This window comes from Myotis brandtii, unplaced genomic scaffold, assembly GCF_000412655.1.
Source record: "Myotis brandtii unplaced genomic scaffold, ASM41265v1 scaffold577, whole genome shotgun sequence".
Lineage (NCBI taxonomy): Eukaryota > Metazoa > Chordata > Mammalia > Chiroptera > Vespertilionidae > Myotis > Myotis brandtii.
Window position 1 is genome coordinate 1,390,205 of NW_005370161.1, and position 19,028 is coordinate 1,409,232.

Consider the following 19,028-nt stretch of genomic DNA (forward strand, 5'->3'; position numbering starts at 1 on the left):
CACACACACACCCAGGGTGTCCCCGCCCCTCCTGAGCCATGGAAATGGTGTGCCCTTCCTCATTCCTATCGTGTCAGCTTGGCATGGGCACCCTTTGTCACCTGACACAGTTTTCATGGCAGCTCCCTTTTTGACTCTCACTGAAAAGCAAAGTTTGTATCAGTGCCTTAATGGAAAACGAATAGCATGTAACATATAGGAAAGGAGTCATAAAAAAAAAAACCACAGCAGATAACTTTGTATTCAGATAACTAGACATGAGCATGTGTCTGTCCTATAAGGGGCGAGTGGTGGGTGTCGGAACAGTGCCATCACCCTTGCACCAAACGGAGGCACCACCCAAAGCGTCCTGGGTCAGGCCACCCTCCCTCGGCTCATGGTGGTCTGGAGCTCCGTCTGTCCCCTGTGGCCCCTTCCCTTCTGGTACACTCCTCGCTGGCTCCTGCTTCTCCCTTTGCCTCCCCACCTGCTCTGGGCTCTTCCTCCAAACCCCATCTGCCCAGTCTTGTGCATGGGGTCCCCCAGAGGTCAGCGGGACAGTGAGAACAGGCTGTCCCAGACACCCCTCCTGGGGAGGGACGTGTGCCCTCAGAGGTCTCCACAGGCTGGTGGTTACCACATGGGGCCAGGAAGCCCTGGAGACTCCCTGGAGGTGGTGATAGGCTGGTCTGGGTGGATGTGGCCTCTGGATTGTGGAGAGCCCCATCCAGGTTGAGAGCATGGGGCTGGGGCCTGTGGGCCCCTCTCCCCAACTCCGTGTGAATGTGGGATCCTGACTGAGTGAGAGAGGGAAGACGGCCCTTCAGCCAAGTTCTGGGGAGGAGGGGAGGTGTCTGCGGGCTGCTGAGTTGCCCTGACTCTCTGCTCTTTTCTCCAGGAGCAGCATCACCTTCAGTCCCTCCAGGACCGCGTGGAGCCTGGGCAGCATGGCATCCTCCAGCCAGAGGGTGGAGAAGCCAGTGTCCCCAGAACCCCAGGCGGAGCCCGGGCCGGAGCCTGGGCCGGGCCGCGAGCTTCAGTCCTGGCAGTGGCTGGTATTCTACCTCTGCTTCTACGGCTTCATGTCCCAGATGCGGCCCGGGGAGAGCTTCATCACCCCCTACCTCTTGAGCACTGCTAAGAACTTCACGAAGAAGCAGGTATGTGGACATGGGGATAGTGGGCAGGGGTGGCCCCTGGATGGGGAAGCAGCTGGGGCTGTTGAGGTTAGGCAGCCATGTGGTGTCCTGGGTCCTGTCCCCAGTCCCTGAGGGGCCCTGAGGGGCCTGACTCTCACTTATTAACCAGGCCAGTTAAAGAGTGACAGTGGCTGCAGAGGGGTCCGAGGCTGCCACGGGTCTCTGAGGGAGGAGTGCAAGGCGGGGAGAGGGAGCCCACCTGCTTGGCACCTGCTTCCAGCAGAGACTCAGCAGCTATTTGCCTAAGGAGATTACTGAAGGAATTTCCTTCACTCGCAAGGAGGACAAAGGGTCTTGTTGAAAGCTGACTAAGTAAGCTTATCCCAGAGGTGAGTGGTGAGGTAGGAGGAGGAGGCAGGACAGGCTCTAGCCCTAGTGCTTTCCTTCTCCAGCTTTTGCTATTTCCTTCTCCATAAAAGAAAACCAAGAAACTCAGAGGCTGTTGGTTGATGAGGCGCACACTCAGGATGCGCATTCGAGCTCTGGTCACCACCCTGCTCTCCACCTGAGGACCCCGGCACTGCCCCAGAGCTGGGCTCGGTCAGAGCTGGTCCTGATCAGAACTGGTTCCGGGCTGCTCACCTCCATTCCCCCCGCCTCCTCTGCCCTTCCCATGTGGCCATCAGCCTCCCCACCCCCTGTCACCACAGCCGGATCTCCCTGGGTCCCACTGTGCCCTTGATTTCTTCGGGAAGCCCCTGCCTTTCCCTGGCGTGGAGCTTGGCCCCTACCCCTTGCATACCTTCAAGTTGTTTAAGTCCAATGCAGTGTCTGTGCGGATGCGGCCTGTCCCCTCCAAGTCGCCATCTTGGAGATAAGGAAATGGCCACATACTGGCCCACACGAACTCAGAGTCTGTCACTGCGTCTGATCCCATGGCCGGTGCTGACTGCTGGAGCTGGTCACTTCCCAGGTGAGGCTGGGTAGGGGGCTGGGGCCTATGGGGTTGTCTCCAGTGCCCCCCAGACCCTCCTGGACTCCTGAGTAACCATCCCTCACTCACTGGGCAGCTGAGGGTTCTCCTTCCTTAGAACACTGATCAGATCTTAAAGAGGGGCCATCGTCTGCTGTGATTACAGGAATGATCATGTATACGGAGCTCTAGTAAGATAACAGGAAAAATGTCCACAGCAAAAAATGTGTAAGTCCCATTCGCCTGCCCTCTCTGGTTGCACATTAACTGATTATATAGTAGGTTCCAGAAATGAAGCCATTCCCCCAAGCTTGGGTGTCATCAGGGAGACGACAGGCTTGTGTCTGGGAAGTGCGCATGAGCCTGCCTGCCGGGCCTGGCTGGGGAGAGTTACCCACGTGGGTCAGAGACTGTCTTACAAAGGACACGCCCTAGGGCAGTGATGGCGAACCTATGACACACGTGTCAGAGGTGACATGCAAACTCATTTTTTTGGTTGATTTTTCTTTGTTAAATGGCATTTAAATATATAAAATAAATATCAAAAGTATAAATCCTTGTTTTACTATGGTTGCAAATATCAAAAAATTTCTATATGTGACACGGCACCAGAGTTAAGTTATGGTTTTTCAAAATGCTGACACGCCGAGCTCAAAAGGTTCGCCATCACTGCCCTCGGGGATTAAACCCGGTGTCTGCTCTCAGTGTGTCACCCCGAGGGACGACACTGCCGTATTCTGGACACCGACACTTGCTCCCTCTGCCCGAGGCCACAGCTTCCGGTTTCCCTCTTGCCCCTGTTGACCTTCTGCCCATCTGATAGCTACTGGATTTGTGTTTCCTTGATTTCTGCCTTGGCGTGTTTCCTGGCTGTTCCCATGCCAGGGCTGTGAGTAAACCAGTGGAGCGAGAGGGTCCAACCAGCCTCGCCGTGGGCCCCGCATGCTGATCAGGGCTCTACTCTGGCCCTTGGTTTCCCTCTGTCAAGTGAGGCCTTGGAGCCTGCTGGCCTCTCGGGGCTGAGGGCCACCTGTGCTGGTCTTAGCAGACAGTCACGCTCATGGTGTGGTTATGGTGGGGGCTACCGAAGGGCATTGGTGGCTACGGTAATGAGCTGCATGGGGTCACGAGCCTGCTGTCCCACAGGTCACCAATGAGATCACGCCGGTGCTGTCCTACTCCTACCTGGCCGTGCTGGTGCCCATGTTCCTGCTGACGGACTACCTGCGCTATAAGCCGGTGCTGCTTCTGCAGGGCCTGAGCTATATCGCTGTGTGGCTGCTGCTGCTGTTTGGCGTCTCCGTGCTGCACATGCAGTTCATGGAGTTCTTCTACAGCCTCACCATGGCCGCCCGCATAGCCTACTCCTCCTACATCTTCTCGCTCGTGCGCCCCGCCCAGTATCAGCGCATGGCCGGCTACTCCAGGTCCGCAGTGCTCCTGGGCGTCTTCACCAGCTCTGTGCTGGGCCAGCTGCTTGTCACTGTGGGCAAGTTCTCCTTCACCATGCTCAACTACATCTCCCTGGCCTTCCTCACCTTCAGCCTGATCCTCGCCATGTTCCTGAAGCGCCCCAAGCGCAGCCTCTTTTTCAACCGCAGTGAGCCTGCCCGTGGCGAGGCCTCGCCCTCGGAGCTGGACAAGATGCACCCTGGCCCTGGCCAGCCCGCGGGCAGGAAGCTCTGCGGGACTCCGCTGGCGGGCTGGAGGGACTGGATCCTCGTGCGCATGCTCCGGGAGTTAGGAGCCAGCCTGCGGCTGCCACAGCTGCGCCTCTGGTCCCTCTGGTGGGTCTTTAACTCGGCTGGCTACTATCTGATCGTCTTCTATGTGCACATCCTGTGGAACGACATCGACCCCACCAATGACACCACCAAGGTCTACAACGGTGGCGTGGATGCCGCCTCCACTCTGCTCGGTACGCCCAGCCAGCTCCGCCCGCCCTGCCCACCCTAGGAGGATGGCAGACAGTGACTGTCCTGTCTCCCCAGGCGCCATCACCGCCTTCGCCGCGGGCTTTGTGAAGATCCAGTGGGCCCTATGGGCGAAACTGATCATCGGAGGCGTGACAGCCGTGCAGGCCGGGCTGATCTTCCTCATGCACAAAACGGGCAGCATCTGGCTGTGCTACATGGCCTTCGTGCTCTTCCGTGGCTTCTACCAGTTCCTGGTGCCCATCGCCATGTGAGTTGGGCTGTGTGGGGTGGACGAGAGGCCGAGCAGCGTGAAGCAAACTTGGTGGTGGGAGGAGTGGTGAACCCTGGACACCTTTAGGCAGGGGCGCAATGTCCCCTTGTCCATAGCACACACATCCCAGCTGTCTGCCATGGCCCTGAGACTTAGCAAGGAGCCCACCCATGCAGCACATTCTCTGCTCCTCCCATCAAGGCCCCTTGGTGTCCACAGGGACTGGTCCTCATGAAGTTTTTCCTTCCAGCCTCCCTGCCCCATTTCCCAGGCCCCAGGAGCTGCTGTGGTCCCATCTTGGGTAGCCCTATGGCCTTCCTCACCCTCTCTGTTCCCACTGTGGGGAACAGCAGCTCCTGGCCAAGGAGTGACCAGGTGTCCCAGCTTACCTTCTGTCCACGACTCTCCTGGTGCCCTCATGTTCCTCACACCCCTGGGGACCCTCCTGCATCTGCCCAGGGACATCCTGAGACCTGCCCACCAGCTCCCCTGTACTTCCAGAACCTTCCCCTGCTCATGTTCTGCTTGCTCCTATGACCTTCTGTGTTCCTGTGAACTGACCTTTCACAAAGCCACTTATTCACACCCAGTGCTCATACCACATGTGCTCACACCACATGTGCTCATACCACACAGGCACACACTACATGTGCTCACACCACACGTGCTCACACTGCACGTGCTCACACCACACAGGCACACACTACATGTGCTCACACCACACGTGCTCACACCACATGTGCTCATACCACACAGGCACACACTACATGTGCTCACACCACACGTGCTCACACTACATGTGCTCACACCACATAGGTACACAGAAGCCTGCCTCCCTGCGCCTCCTGCACCTGGTGTGTGTGTCTGTCACCATAGTCCCCCTCCAACCCCCAAAGTGGGCCACCTTCTATCCTCCTCCTACTCACACCCATGTTAGAAGATCTTTCCCACCTCGTCTTCAGCTCAGACAGTATCCTCAGTCTCCTGACCCACTGCAGTTCCCACCTCCATGGAGTGGTGGCCTGACTACCCTGTGCCGTCTCACAGAAGCGCCCGGCACACACTGCCCTGTCCACTTTCGGCCTGCACCTGCCCTGGGCTCAGAGCCTGGGTCAAACCTAGTGTCCTTCCTGTCCTCCTGAGGGCCAAGTTGCCAGACACCCTGACGACACTCCTGGCAGAAGACACCTTTCCATTTAGCTGGCCAAAATGCAGGTGTAATTGGTCCTCTTGGTGGCAAGTGGCATGCCACATAGCTAATCCCCAACTGATGGGGATGCCGCCTTCAGTATTTTGCTATGACAGGCAACAGTGAGATCACTATCCTCTCAACCTGCATTTTCCTTTCCAAATTCTGATGATGGTCTCAGGTGTTCCTAGAAAGGAAGTGGTCGGGTGAAAGGGCATGAGCTTTGGTGGATAGGGGGTGTTGGTAGATACGGCAGAAGCCTGCCGGCCAAGCGAGCTACCCTGTGGCCTGAGGGCCAGCTTGCCTTTTCTTAGTGCAGCAGGGCTGGCTCCTGCCTGGTGTTAGTGGACGCTTCACATTGGTGGGCTCTCTTCCTGCTGGGATTTCCTGTTTTCCCTCTTTATCTGTAGCACACTTACATCTACCGTATGTGGTAGGTGTGTTATGCTCTGCCTCTCATCTACTTACAGAGTAGGTGTGCCATGTGAAACACTCCTGCAGAGGGTGTGGCGTGTGGGTAGCATGGCATCATTCGCGGTGCTGGCGGGACCTGACCCAGCTCCGGTGTCCTAGGAGTTAATCTGTCCTCTCAGACCTTTGATTGACAAGGCCTTTTCTCAGTTTGTGTGCAGTCTTTGTCATGTGATTGCTCATTCTTCAAAATATATTTTATTGATTTTTTTACAGAGCGGAAGGGAGAGGGATAGAGTTAGAAACATCGATGAGAGAGAAACATCGACCAGCTGCCTCCTGCACACCTCCTACTGGGGAAGTACCTGCAACCAAGGTACATGCCCTTGACTGGAATCGAACCTGGGACCCTTCAGTCCCCAGGCCGACGCTCCATCCACTGAGCCAAACCGGTCAGGGCCATTCTTCAGAACTTTAGAATATTTCTTTTTTTTTTTTTAATTGACATTAGAGAGTAAGGGAAAGGGAGAGAGAGAGAGAAACATCAGTGATGATAGAGAATCATTGATCAGCTGCCTCTTGCAAACCCCCCACTAGCAATTAAGCTCACAACCTAGATATGTGCCCTTGACTGGAATCAAATCATGACCTCCTGGTTATAGCTGGACACTCAACCACTGAGCCATGCCGGCTGGGTGAGAACTTTAGACTATTTCTTGTTTAGTCATTATTTTTAAAGGCACTTTGGGAATTTTAATTGGAAGTACGTTCAAATGTTAATTTCTTTGCAGAGGATTGGGAGCTCTGAGAATATTAATTCCTTCTTCTCTCCTATTTGTTTAACTGTTCTTTCTCTAACTTATTGAATCATTGAATGACTTTAAAATCATTAAAGACTCTACTATCATTAAGGACTTTAATTCTAGAACTTTTCTCATGATGCTCTGCCTGTTCTCCTGGGGATGATTTTCTGAGAATGCTGCAATGAATGAGTTACTCCATGCCAGGGTTACTAGGAGACTTTTTAAATGTCTTCCCCGAGTTTGCATGTGGCACTATTTTGCATTCACTTTATGAGTCATTGAGGGAGGATGAAGTGGGTAGGCTGGGTGCTGGGCTGGGCTTGCTGGTCTCCAGTGGCCTTAGCAGGCATGGCCAGTCATCAGACCACATAGCTGTTTCTGGCAGCCAGTGGCAGCCTAGACGTCACCTTTGTACTTGTGGGCACTTCTTGGGCCTCCCAGCCGAGGCTGACCTTGGCCTGCTTTCCCTTTAAGTTTTCAGATCGCGTCTTCTCTTTCTAAGGAGCTCTGTGCCCTGGTCTTCGGAATCAACACGTTCCTTGCCATTGTTCTCAAGACCATCATCACCCTCATCGTTTCCGACAAGCGGGGCCTGGGCCTCCACGTCCGATCCCAGGTCAGCCCCTGCGTTGGGTTTGCTTCCTTGGGGAGAGAGGACTCGGGGTGGGAGGTGACGGGGGGTGGGTGTCTGGGCCAGGGTCTCCTGGTGTTCACCCAACCAGCAGCATTGTCCCCTCCCTGGGCCCCAGACCACAGATCTACTGAGGGCAGGGGGCATGCACAGGGCGGGCCGGGGTCTCCAGCTAGATACACGGGACTTACTGAGTCAGAGCAGGAGCGTGAAGTGAGAGGCCCCAAGCAAGGAGGGAAGAAGGATCAGAGGACTGGCGCCAGGGAGCCATGGTCTGGCAACCGCTGTGCCGGCCTGTCCTGCTGCCTCCTGGGGCCCAGGGTGGAGCTGAAACGCCGCTGACTCCACTGGGAACATGAGGCCTCTTAGTTGAGTCTGGATGCAGGTCATTTCTGGAGGTCTTCCTGGCCCTGGGCATCCCCCATGATGGCTGAGGGGCTCCTCACAGGAAGGGCAGAGGTGTGCCAGGAATGAGTGGTGGGAGGGGCTGTCTGGAGGGCGTGAGCCCTGTGCCCAGGGATGGGCGGGTTGAGGTCTCTGGTGCAGCATCACTACCAGATTAATGACCTCTTAGGGTCAAGAAACAGAAGCTTCCCTCCCCTCGGGTCCCTCAGGCTGCTCTTTCACGTCCACACCACCTGACTCCCACCTGACTCCTCCCTCTTCCCCAACCGTGAGACCACATCTGTACCCACGGTTCTGCTCATTGCGTTCTTTTCCTTCCTGTTGTGTCAAGTTCTGTCTCGGTCGTCCCCCTTCCAGTCCAGAGAACCTCCTTTAGCCATTATTTTCACTCCTGAAGGCTTCGGGGCTGACAGTTTTTTCCAGCAGGTGAAAGCTCTGCCACTTCCTTGTGGCCTTCGTAGTTTATGATGAAAAATTCTGCCATTCTAATTGTTCTTCCCTAAGGTGTCATTTTTTTAAGTGGCTGCTTTCAAGATTCTTTTCTTTGTCTTTCGCTTTCAGAAGGTTGAACATGGGGTGGGGTGTCCTTGCCACCGTGGACGGGTGGGGGTGAAAGTCCTGAGTCCGCAGGGATGGAGTTGGGCGTCGGCACTCCCGGTGGGTGGGAGTGAAAGTCCAGACTTTCCATGTGAGCTCTGTGGGGTGAAGATTGCAACACCCACGGGGACTTGAGCAACACCCCCACATGGGCAGGGGCCTCCTGATAGCCCGGGTGATGAGGGTGGTTCTAGCCGGAGCAGGGCTGTTCGTCTGTCACCTCCTGTCCTGCTGGGTGTCCGTCTCCTGGTCCTCTGGTAGAGAGAGCAGCTTTGTTGGGGCTTTTTTTCTACACATGTTGCCATTTCTGGGCTGCTGGCATCTTTAGTTTCAAAATACCTGTAGCAAAAAAGGAAATAAAGCCCGAGACCCATCACACGTCACCATGCTGTGCCTCGGGCTCGGGTCCCAGCTGGGCTGCCCCCCACCCTCCCGCCTGCAGTCACTCTCTGATGTGTGCTCTGTGTGGCTTCCAGGCTTCAGTCATACTGGGGAAGAATTCGGGAACCATGTGACTCCATCTTCCTGGGAGCAAAGTCCTCCACGGGTCCCTTCCTGCTTTACTTTCTGAATGAGCAGGTTTCCTAGAAGGGCTGAGGGTGCCTGTGTCACGAGGGGCTCAGGGAGGGACTTGAGCCTGGCCCGGCCCACAGTCGCCTCGAGACCATCCGGACCTCCAGTCCCCCGGGTGTTCATGAGAATCAGGAGGGACATTTTTGTGGGCTGGGTGTGCATCTCTTGGTGTCACTACTGGTCAGTTTTGCCCGTCACCAGGGCGGCCACTGGCTCACTGTGTGGGGCTGTCTGTCCTTGACCGGCTTTACCACACGCACGGATGTCCGCGAGCCCTCAGCAGTGTGGGAACTCTGCCCATGGAGCGAAGTGCGCACGTGTGGTCACACAAAATAAGCGAAGCACTGGGGGTAGATCACAGAGGCCACACAGAGACAGCAAAGGTGCGGGGGTTCTGAGAGAAAGTGGGCTGTGCCGTGTGGTGGCAGGAGCGTGGAGGGCAGGCCTTGTGCACTGTGGGGCCTGCTCCTGGGCTGGCCTCTCACCCCTAGTGCCCACCTCACCCTTGCAGTGTTCCCGTGGCCTCTGAGCAGGAGAGAAAGAGAGGGAGGAATATACATCCATGTGGGCTGCCTCCCGACTGTCCCTCCCTTGTCCCCCTCCCCTCCCCTCTCCAAAGCCCCCTCATCTCCCAGGCCGCCCCTTATTCCCCACCCACACTTGCACCTTTCTCTGTTCCAGTTCCTCGTCTACTTTGGGTACTTCGTGGTGCTGTCCATTGCCTACTTCTTGGGAGCTGTGCTGGGGACCCTGTGGCACTTCCCGAGGAGCCACCACCAGCCCCTGCCCCTGGCCCAGGAGCTAAGGAGCCCCTCGGAGGAGAAAGCTGCTCAGGTGCTGAGCCTGCAGGATGGGGTCCTCAGCAACCTGCAGCCTGAAGCCACAACCCTGGCCCCGGAGGACGGTGCATGGACCGCAGGACCAGTCCTGAGGGACCAGCGTGAAGCCAAGGCATGACCTGCTCTCTCTGCCCAGCTCAGTGAGTGGCCAAATTCTGACACCAGAGGCAATCTGCTCTGCATCCTCCAACATCCTCACTGAGCCAGGTGCCCTGACATCTCAGAACTGCCCCAACCCTGACAGGGTGCCGGTCCCTGTGGCCTGGCGCCCTGGCATCTCAGAACGGTCCACCCCTGGCTGGGTGCCGGTCCTCGGAATCAGGAAGCTGGGTTTTTGGCAATGTTTGAATTCTACTGTTCACATTATGGTACCAATGACCAATGGGGCCCCTATGACACACACCTCGAGGGCCACCTGCCTCGGCCAGTGGTGCCTTGGCTTGTCCTGTGGTGTCCCCAAGCCCTGCACCTCTCAGGCCTCACATCCTGACTACGCTCTGTAGCCTGCTGGGGACACAGGCAGCTGCCGGGCACTGTGGGTTGGGTTGTGTCCCCTGCCTACACATGGCCAGTGGTGGGGTTCCACATGCCCACCAGGCCTCCCTGCCTTCACTCCCCTTGGGAGGCAGATCCCATTGGTCCCTGGGGACTGGGGAGATGGCCCCATGTGCTAGCCCGAGTGACACCAGCCCCTGCAGGCTGTCGTGGGCCCTGTAGGGTGGTGGTGGGGGCCTGGGTTCCCAGGGCTCGTGGCTAAACTGACATTTCTAGTTGCCCTGGTACTCATGTTTTAAACAATGCTGTGCTCCTATTTTTTTAACTGTCATGAATGTGAACCCTACTGGTCCTCTGTTTCTGTGGGAGAAGCTGGTACTGGGGCAGGTAGGCGTTTCCCCACTGGATGAAATGGGGGTGCTGCAGTCTTTGGGAGCTGGCTCCTTCTGGGCCCTGGGCCCTGGGCCCTGTCGTCCTTCCCCTTCCTGATGTGGGTTAACACTGGCCCGCCTCACTGGTGATGGAGGCCACCTGGGCTGCTCACACACCAGCCCGGAGGACATGCCTCCTGGGGCTCTAGGAACCAGTCATGTGGTAATGTAAGACTTGAAACATTAAATAAACCACATGACCCGAGTGTGAGGGGCTCCTGATTCCAAACTGGTGGTGTGTGTATGTGTGTTGGGGGGGGTGGGGGGTGCTGGGGTCTAGTGGGAGGCCAAGAAAGGGGACCAGCAAAGGAAGGGACCCAACCTGGGCCCACCATGTCCTTGATGCCGCTCCTCCCATGACCCTCTGTCCTCATGCCAAGTGGGGCAGCTGAGCAGCAGCCCAACAGGTAGGGTCCGGTGGAAAGGCCGCAGCTTGGAGCCAGCTTGGCAAGGAGGGTCAGAAACAATTCCTGGCCTAGGAGGGGCTGCTGGAGCTGGCTGAATGGGGCACCTCGGGGCACCATGAGAGTCGTGGAGCGTGTACACAGGGGTTGGCCCAAGTCATGGCCAATGGTGTGGGTCAGACTGATGGATTGGTCCCTGGGCGTGTCCACAGAGGCCACTGCTGCCCCTCTGACCCCGCTGGGAAGGGGCAGCACTGAGCCCAGGGCCCAGCACCATTTCCCATTTGTGCTTAGAGATCAAGCAAGACTTCATGGATTGGTTGCGGGGTTGGGGGGATCTCTTCTGGTCACTAACCCCACAATCAGAGCTCTGTGCCTTTGCACTGGGATACCTACCCCCCCCCTGCCCCCCAGCAAGAACACCATCAGCAGCTGGCTCAGCTGCTCCCTCTGAGCCCCTCCATGTGCACTGCGCTGCTTAAACCTAGAACCACCTCCAGGCTCCCAGAACCGCCTTTCTCTGCTGCTCCCAAGCACCTTGGCCACCAGGGCAGGGATGGCATCTGTTCCCAGGGCACAGTGAGGCCTTCTCTGTGTAGTGTGCACAGCCCCTTGGGGTCAGACACCTCCCAGAGCCTGGCCAGCTGCAGCACCTGTGGGGAGAGTCCAGGGCAGGCCACCTGCATGGGCCTGGGAAGCCTGCTGCCCCAGGGAGACCTGAGAAAGGTCGTCCACATACACCTGATGCATCTGTATACACCTGGGGATGTCCATGCATACCCATGCACAGCCGTGTGCATCTGCATATTGCACACCTGGGCTCCCTCATGGGCCACCCACTTGGGGGTGTGGGGATTTAGGCCCCAGAGAACTGGTCTCAGGACAGTGCCGGCCACATGCAAACCAGTGTCCATGTACATAGATTCTTTTATTTGGAACCACACCTCACAGTCACCAGGACCAGCTCCTCTGGTTTATGGCTGCAGTGCATGGACAGACCTCGAGGGGTTGGGCTCTGGCCTGCCATCCCTCCCAGCATGGCCACCAATGGGGACACCTACCAGCTCTCCCAGAGACACACATGCACCTCAGAATGTCTCCCGAAGTTCTCCAACAAGGACAATGATGTGGGTTTTGAGATGCACTGTTGTGGATGGTGGCGAACAGGGCAAAACACATGGCCTCATTCACTCATGCACATGGAGCTAGTTTGTGGACATGGTCCAGTCCGGTCCTGCCCCTGCTGCAGTCCCTCCACACTGCCTCCATCCAGTGCTCAGCAGGAGGCAGTCTGGCCAGGGACTCGAGGAGTCCTAGCAGGTGCTCCCAGGCAGAGCTTGGCCTGCATGGGTGTTGGGAACTCTGAGCCTGGAAAATGGGGACTGGGCCCGGCCAGTGTGGCTCAGCTGTTGAGCATCGACCTATGAACCGGGATGTCACGTTTTGAGTCCCAGTCAGGGCACATGTTCAGCTTGTGGGCTTGATGCCCAGTGTGGGCTGTGCAGGAGGCAGCTAATCAATGATTCTCGTCATTAATGTTTCTATCACTCCCTCTCCCTTCCACTCTGAAATCAATTAAAGTACACACACACACACACACACACACACTAGAGGCCCAGTGCACACATTTGTACAGTGGGGTCCCGCAGCCTGGCCTGCACCCTCTCGCAATCTGGGACCCCTCAGGGGATGTTGGACTGTGGTTTTGGCCTGGTCCCCACAGGCCAGGCCGAGGGACCCCATTAGTGTACAAATTCGTGCACTGGGCCTCTAGTATGCATATAAGATCTTTGGTTAATCTCTTCTCGTTCTTCCCCCTCCCCCGAGATTCATCAGTGTGTTCCATGTTTCCATGCCTGCACAATGAGCGTCTGCCCCCTGGTGGTCAGTGCGCGTCATAGCTACTGGTCGAATGGTCGGTCGGTTGCTTAGGCTTTTATATAGATACTAGAGGCCCAGTGCATGGGATTCATGCACTGGTGGGGGGACGTGGCCTGCGGGGATCAGCCTGCTGTGGGAGCGCTGCTCATCCTGGTCAACGAGCAGCACCCCCACTGTGGGAGTGCACTGACCACCAGGGGGCAGCTCCTGTGTTGAGCATCTGCCCCCTGGTGGTCAGTGTGTATCATAGTGACTGGCCGACTGGTCATTCTGCCGTTTGGTTGCTGGGCTTTTATTATTCATGAGGATATATATTTTATTTTATTATTTTTAAAAAAATACATTTTATTGATTTTTTTACAGAGGAAGGGAGAGGGAGAGAGAGTTAGAAACATCGATGAGAGAGAAACATCGATCAGCTGCCTCCTGCACACCCCCTACTGGGGATGTGCCCACAACCAAGGTACGTGCCCTTGAATGGAATCGAACCTGGGACCCTTCAGTCCGCAGGCCGACGCTCTGTCCACTGAGCCAAACCAGTTAGGGCAGATATATATGTATTTTAAAGGGTTACTGGATGTGGGGTTGGGGCCAGGAACAGGATGCTACCATGTCTGGACCCCTAAAAACACACAGCACAGCTATGGCTGGGGCTAGCTCTGCACTGTTTTCGACCTCACAGGTCAACTGGGAAGCCAGCATGGGACAGAGACCCCACAGGACAGGACTGACTCCAGGGGATGCATAGGCCACTAGCACATACAGCATGGGGGGAGGAGGTAATGCTAGCCCCCCCCCCCCACCCCCGTCTGGAGCCAGGGTCAGCAGTGGGGCGCTGAGCTGGGCACTGAGCTTGGAAACTGCCCCAGTGGAAGGGGGTATTGCTGCAAGAGGCCGAGGAGAGGCGGTCCCCCTTAGACCCAAGGCCTGAGTCGTCTGGACCGCTGACCGCCTGGGGAGGGAGGGCCCTCTTTACTGCTGCCACAGCCCCTGGGCCAGATAGAGAAGGGAAGAGGGAGGCTGTGGCTGGTCTGCAAGTGGGTCTGAGTTTTGTACAGAGAAGGGGTTCCAGGCAGAAAACCGAGTCAGCCCCTGCCTGGGGCAACCCTCTGGGGACCTGGGGTGCACATACCGCCCCAGGGGAGTGCGTGCCGGAGGCCACAGAGAACACAGCCAGGGTGGAGCATTATCCCAACAGGTTGAGATCCTGCTTCCTGGCAATTGTAGACAAGCGCAAATAAAGTCACAAAAATTAGAGAGAGAGAGAGAGAGAGAGAGAGAGAGAGAGAGAGAGAGAGAGAGAAAACAGGGCTAGGTGCGCCCCCTGGTGTCTAATCTGAGGACAGCGCCCTGCATGACCAGGCCAGCTGGGGCTTGGAAGCGGGCAGGGCAGGGCAGGAGAAAGAGTTGGCACCAAGCTTTCTGTTTTAAACTTTTTAAAAAATACACTCTTTGGCTTTCTTTTATTTCTGGAGGATTACATGAAATGTGAACCACACAGGAAAGTGTCCCAGCCAGGTCCCCTGTCTGGAGTGCTGGCTGCCGCTCCCTGCCCGGCACTGGGGGTCTCTCCACTTGCCCTGCCGCCTGGCCTCCTCTCTGGCCGTCGGTCCATACACCACGTGAGCTGGCAGAAGCCCTACTTGGAGGAGGTCATGAAGCTGTTCTCAATGCAGAGGACGATGAAGGCGTTGTGGCAGCTCGCGGCTTTCTGTTCCAACAGCCTGCCCGTCAGCATGGAGGAGGCCTGGCCCGTGGCTGTTGCGGCCTCAGTCCGCCACGTCTCACAGTAGCTCTCGGTCAGCCGGCGCCCGCTGGGGTCTGAGCCGTGCCACACACTCTTCTGTGGCCTGCAGGACACAGGGGCTGTCAGTCTCCCCTGGGCCCTGCTCCTCCTGGGACAGAGGCCACCCTCAGGCAGAAAAGGGCAGAGGCTGCAGGCGGAGGTGGTAGCAGGGACTCGGGCCAATCCTAGCCACCGGGGACGGTGCACCCCGTGCTGCCACTGCTTTTGGGGGCACAGCATGGGGAGCAGGCTCTGTGACCCTGATGACTGGTCCCTTGGGGCTGGGTGCTCCTCCGTGAGGGCGGGACACATACTTGTCTGACACACGAGCCACCTGGGAAGAGCATGCCCGGGGGGGACAGGTGCCCTCACACCAAGCCGGCAGAGGGACGAGGGGTGTGAGAGCAATCTGACAGCTTCCACCAGTGTTTGAAGTACACATATCCTCCAACTGGGAAATTCCATTTGGGGGAGTTTACAGGAGCAATCACTCTCTGTGATGCCTGCGTGACAGACAGTGAGAGCTGGGTGGTCCTGGCAGGCCCCTGGGGCACCCACCATTGGCCAGTCTCCCGACAGCAATGGAGCAGGCTGGTGAGGGTGTTCGTACAACACACGGAGAATGCTTTGTATCATTCATGCTCTTCTGGATCTTGTGAGTTTTAAACAGTGAGCATGTATTAGGTAGAGGGTCAGGCGAGACAGGGAGGTGCAGCGTCAGGGGCCTGCACTAGGGCCGGTAAGATCCAGAGCTCCTCCCCACCCTCCAGCTACTGCACTCACGCGGGGGCACCTACCAGGCGGGGTGCTGCAGCACGTCTCTGCCGTCAAAGGAGAAGATGCGGGCCCCTGGCTTCAGCTGGCCCTGGGAGCCCGAGAACAAGGCCTCCCAGTTGGGAAACAGCTCCTCGTCCTGCGGAGGGAAGTGGGCGGTTTACCCATCTCTGGCCACCCCCCGACAGAGGACCATTGGCTGGGCACCTTAGCAGACCAGGCACCTCCTCCGGCCTGGACCCCGGGTCTGGGACGAGTCCACCGCCCATGGTCCTCACACATTAGGAGCATCCGGCAAGCACAGTGGTGGTGAAGAGCCATAAAATAAAGCCACGGGAAGGGCACTGTGGTGCAGGGGCCTTGCTGGGTTCTCAGGGGTGTGACCAGTCCAGTGCCCTGCCCCCTGATTCCCAGGTCCCTCACCCCAGCTCTGGGAGCCCCACACTCAGGGCAGTGCACCCACCCTGAGGTTGACGATGGGCACGGTGGCACGGTCGGCACGACGCACAATGCTGTAGAGGTCCTGCAGGCGCGACGACAGGAAGGCACGGAAGGTGCCCGCCAGCCCGGCCGCACGCGCCTGCTGAAAGCACTGGAGGTCGGCGCCACGGATGCCACGCAGGCCGCCAGGCTGTGGCCCGTTGAGTGCGACCAGGTGCAGCTGCAGGAGAGTGGCAGTCAGCTGCAGTCAGCCGCCGGTGACATCAGGTACAGTTCTGGGCGCCCCCTCCCCGCCTGCCCTCCCTCCGCCCCGGCCCTGCATAGACAGTAGGGTTGAGTCTCAGCACAGACAGGGCTTGGGAGAGCTGAGTGCACCCACTGGGGCCCTGGAGAACCAGCCTGGGGCCCTTCAGCCCAGGGCAGCAGAGGTGTGGGCGCCCAGAAAGCAACGCCCAGCCTGGGAGCGGGCGGTGGTCAGCTTGAAGCGGCCACCTCCTCCATCTACCTCCTAAGCAAGTCCCTGATCTCAGGCCTCACCAGCCACCTCTGTGAAAAAGGATCTGCGGGGTCCCCAGTGCCGTCATAGGCACCAGCCCAGCCTCTCTGGGACCTAAGCAGAGACTGGCCTCGGAGGCAGGTGTCAGAGGGCACGTGCCCCCAGGGTCACTCACCACCGGCTGGAAGTCATGGTGGGTGTGGGCGGGAGCGCCAGTGGGGTGGGCTGGCCGGGAGTGCACGTAGGAGCCGTGATGCGGGACTCCAGGGTAGGGCTGGGGGTCCAGCAGGCGTGGGGGCCTGACCAGGATGTCATCTGCCCGCCAGGGTCGTGAGGTGGAGGGGGGCAGTTCCCACCGGGGGTGCGGGTTTCCCTCGTGCAGCTGCACCAGCGGGGGCTGCAAGGCGGCCACTTCGTTGTCCTGCAGATCGAGGAGTGGACAGTATGTGAAACGGGGGCTCCGACACCTGTCAGCGCCACAGGGAGGCCCCCTGGTGCCCTTCAGGCTCTGCTCTCCTGCCTGGGCCTAGGTTCCTGGCTACCCGTCCCAGAGCACCCTGCTCCTCTTCACCCCAGCTTGTGCTCTTGGTGGGGGAGCCTGGCCATCTTGTTTATGCCTAAATCAAGTGGATGTCCTCTGCTCACACACCCCTGGCTCCTGCGCACCCCAGCCATCTCCTTGCTGTGGCCTGGGGGCCCTCAGGCGATCACGTCCCATGACCTCGAGGCCGCCTCCTCGCTGTAGCTCAGATACCCCGTTATGACACGGCGGGCCCCTGGTCTCAGTTCCTCAAGCCTGTGCTCCATTCCCACCACAGACAAGGTGACCTCCACCTTCAAATCCCAACTCCTATGCCCCCACCCACTTCTCCATTATTTATTCCCACAGTGCCGAAAGCCTTAGGACACACCCTGTAATTTATTACTGTTACCTATATGCCTATTATTAGGTACTTAGTACCTGTGGATAGTTTCTATTTATAGTTCATACAATTAACATATATTTACATAAAAGATTTGTATTTGTATAACTATGCTTCATATCATGCTTCATATATTGACAAACCTATTCTCTTTACTGCCTGTCTCCCCCATATAATGTCAGCTGCAGGGGGCAGTGGCTTTGTCCGTTTCCTGCCCAGCTGTACCTCATGCCTAGAACAGTGCCCAGCGTATGGGAGGGGCCCAGGACTATGTACTGAATGAATGAATGAATGAATGAATGAGAGAATGGACTCGCAGGTCCTCGGGCTGGGCCATATGAGAAGTCATGCTTTTTCAAAGGAGCCTACAGCTGTGAGATGTGAACTCAAGTACTCACTTCAGCCCATTCATCCCCCATCTCCATCTCCTTTGTTCCCCCTCTGTCCACCCTCCGTCCACCCTAGAAGGGTCTGTCCCTGTGCTCTGCACTCTGGATAGACAGCAAAGACTCAACGGAGCAGTGGATTCTGGCCCCAGGAGCCCGGGGAAGACGATGGGCCCCCCATCTCCTCAGCAGGGGAGGCCCCAGGATGCTAAAGCACTAAGTGTTGTTCCAGAAATGGGAGGCAGTGTGCAGACCACCACTGCATGCCCCACACGCCCTGGCCATCCACCGGGCTCAAAGATTTGCACCCCAAAACTGACAGCTGGGAAAGAACAGGGCTCCTTACCGTCCCACGCGGGAGTGGCGTCCGGGCCTCCAGCTGGAAGAAAACACGGGGGTTACTTCAATGACCTGATTCACCAGCACCCACAGTGGGCAACCCTCCTGAATCCACATGCCCAGCCCGGGCCTCCCTCCCCTGGAAGCCAGCACAGCTGCATCCGGGGCCTGCCTGGTGCCGGGCAGACCACACATTTTCAAAAGGATGAGGGCTACTTCTCTGTACGCCTGTAACTCCTCAAGAAATTCTACTAATTTAAAAAAAGTAGCATGAGGAGCGCTGGCTGTCACTCGTCCCTGCGGGGTGTCGCCATAATAGGATGGTCCTGAGGGTCCTGACCGTGGCGGAGGGGGCTTGTGGGCGCGGGCAGTGGCCCGGATCCCTGTGCCCCTTCCCATAGGCCTGGGCCTTCCTCCTCCATGCAGCGCTCCCCACCTTCTCCCATGTCCAGGGTGTCGCCATAATAGGATGGTGCTGAGGGTCCTGACCGTGGCGAAGGGGGCTTGCTGTGGGCGCGGGCAGTGGCCCGGATCCCTGTGCCCCTTCCCATAGGCCTGGGCCTTCCTCCTCCATGCAGCGCTCCCCACCTTCTCCCATGTCCGACCCCCACGAGTGAGGACAGGAGGTGCAGGAAAAGGCCACCCAGAGAACTCACCAGGACCTTCCGGATCCCATTTCGGACGCGGACGTACAGCTCCTCCCGGTCAGCCACGAAGATGAGCCAGCCCTCGGGCACCTCGGGCACCTTGTCCAGCATGGTCTGGTACGTGGGCCAGATCCTCACCTGCTGGAGGCCCGGCCCAATGGGGCCCCACTGTGCTCAGAGGCGGCACTGGGCTCACCGGGCGGGGGGTGGGGCCAGGGACGGCAGATGGTCCCGACAGGTGTGGAGCTCAGGGGACCGAATTTGGACATTTCCAGGTGATGGGGTGGGGACATGGACAC

At 57.8% G+C, this 19,028-nt stretch overlaps 2 protein-coding genes across 6 annotated transcripts in view; one reads left to right on the top strand and one right to left on the bottom strand.

The window, feature by feature from the left end:
- Window positions 1-10,858, top strand: part of SLC19A1 (solute carrier family 19 (folate transporter), member 1) — a 15,785-nt gene extending 4,927 nt beyond the window's left edge. For 4 of the 5 annotated variants that reach the window (XM_014549970.1, XM_005878925.2, XM_014549971.1 and 1 more), the window contains 5 exons: window positions 878-1,139; window positions 3,238-4,009; window positions 4,083-4,275; window positions 7,156-7,297; window positions 9,569-10,858. In XM_014549970.1, the coding sequence (XP_014405456.1) occupies window positions 878-1,139; window positions 3,238-4,009; window positions 4,083-4,275; window positions 7,156-7,297; window positions 9,569-9,844 (1,645 nt within the window). In that variant the 3' untranslated portion in view covers window positions 9,845-10,858. The remainder of the gene's footprint in view (window positions 1-877; window positions 1,140-3,237; window positions 4,010-4,082; window positions 4,276-7,155; window positions 7,298-9,568) is intronic. The other variant, XM_014549972.1, reaches the window with a different exon arrangement.
- Window positions 10,859-14,360: 3,502 nt separating this feature from the next.
- COL18A1 (collagen, type XVIII, alpha 1) overlaps window positions 14,361-19,028 on the bottom strand; it is a gene marked incomplete at its 5' end in the record, with an annotated part of 54,690 nt that continues 50,022 nt past the window's right edge. The window contains 6 exons of the mRNA XM_005878933.1: window positions 14,361-14,787; window positions 15,521-15,636; window positions 15,961-16,158; window positions 16,610-16,855; window positions 18,090-18,122; window positions 18,739-18,867. Coding sequence (XP_005878995.1) covers window positions 14,577-14,787; window positions 15,521-15,636; window positions 15,961-16,158; window positions 16,610-16,855; window positions 18,090-18,122; window positions 18,739-18,867 — 933 coding nt within the window. The remainder of the gene's footprint in view (window positions 14,788-15,520; window positions 15,637-15,960; window positions 16,159-16,609; window positions 16,856-18,089; window positions 18,123-18,738; window positions 18,868-19,028) is intronic.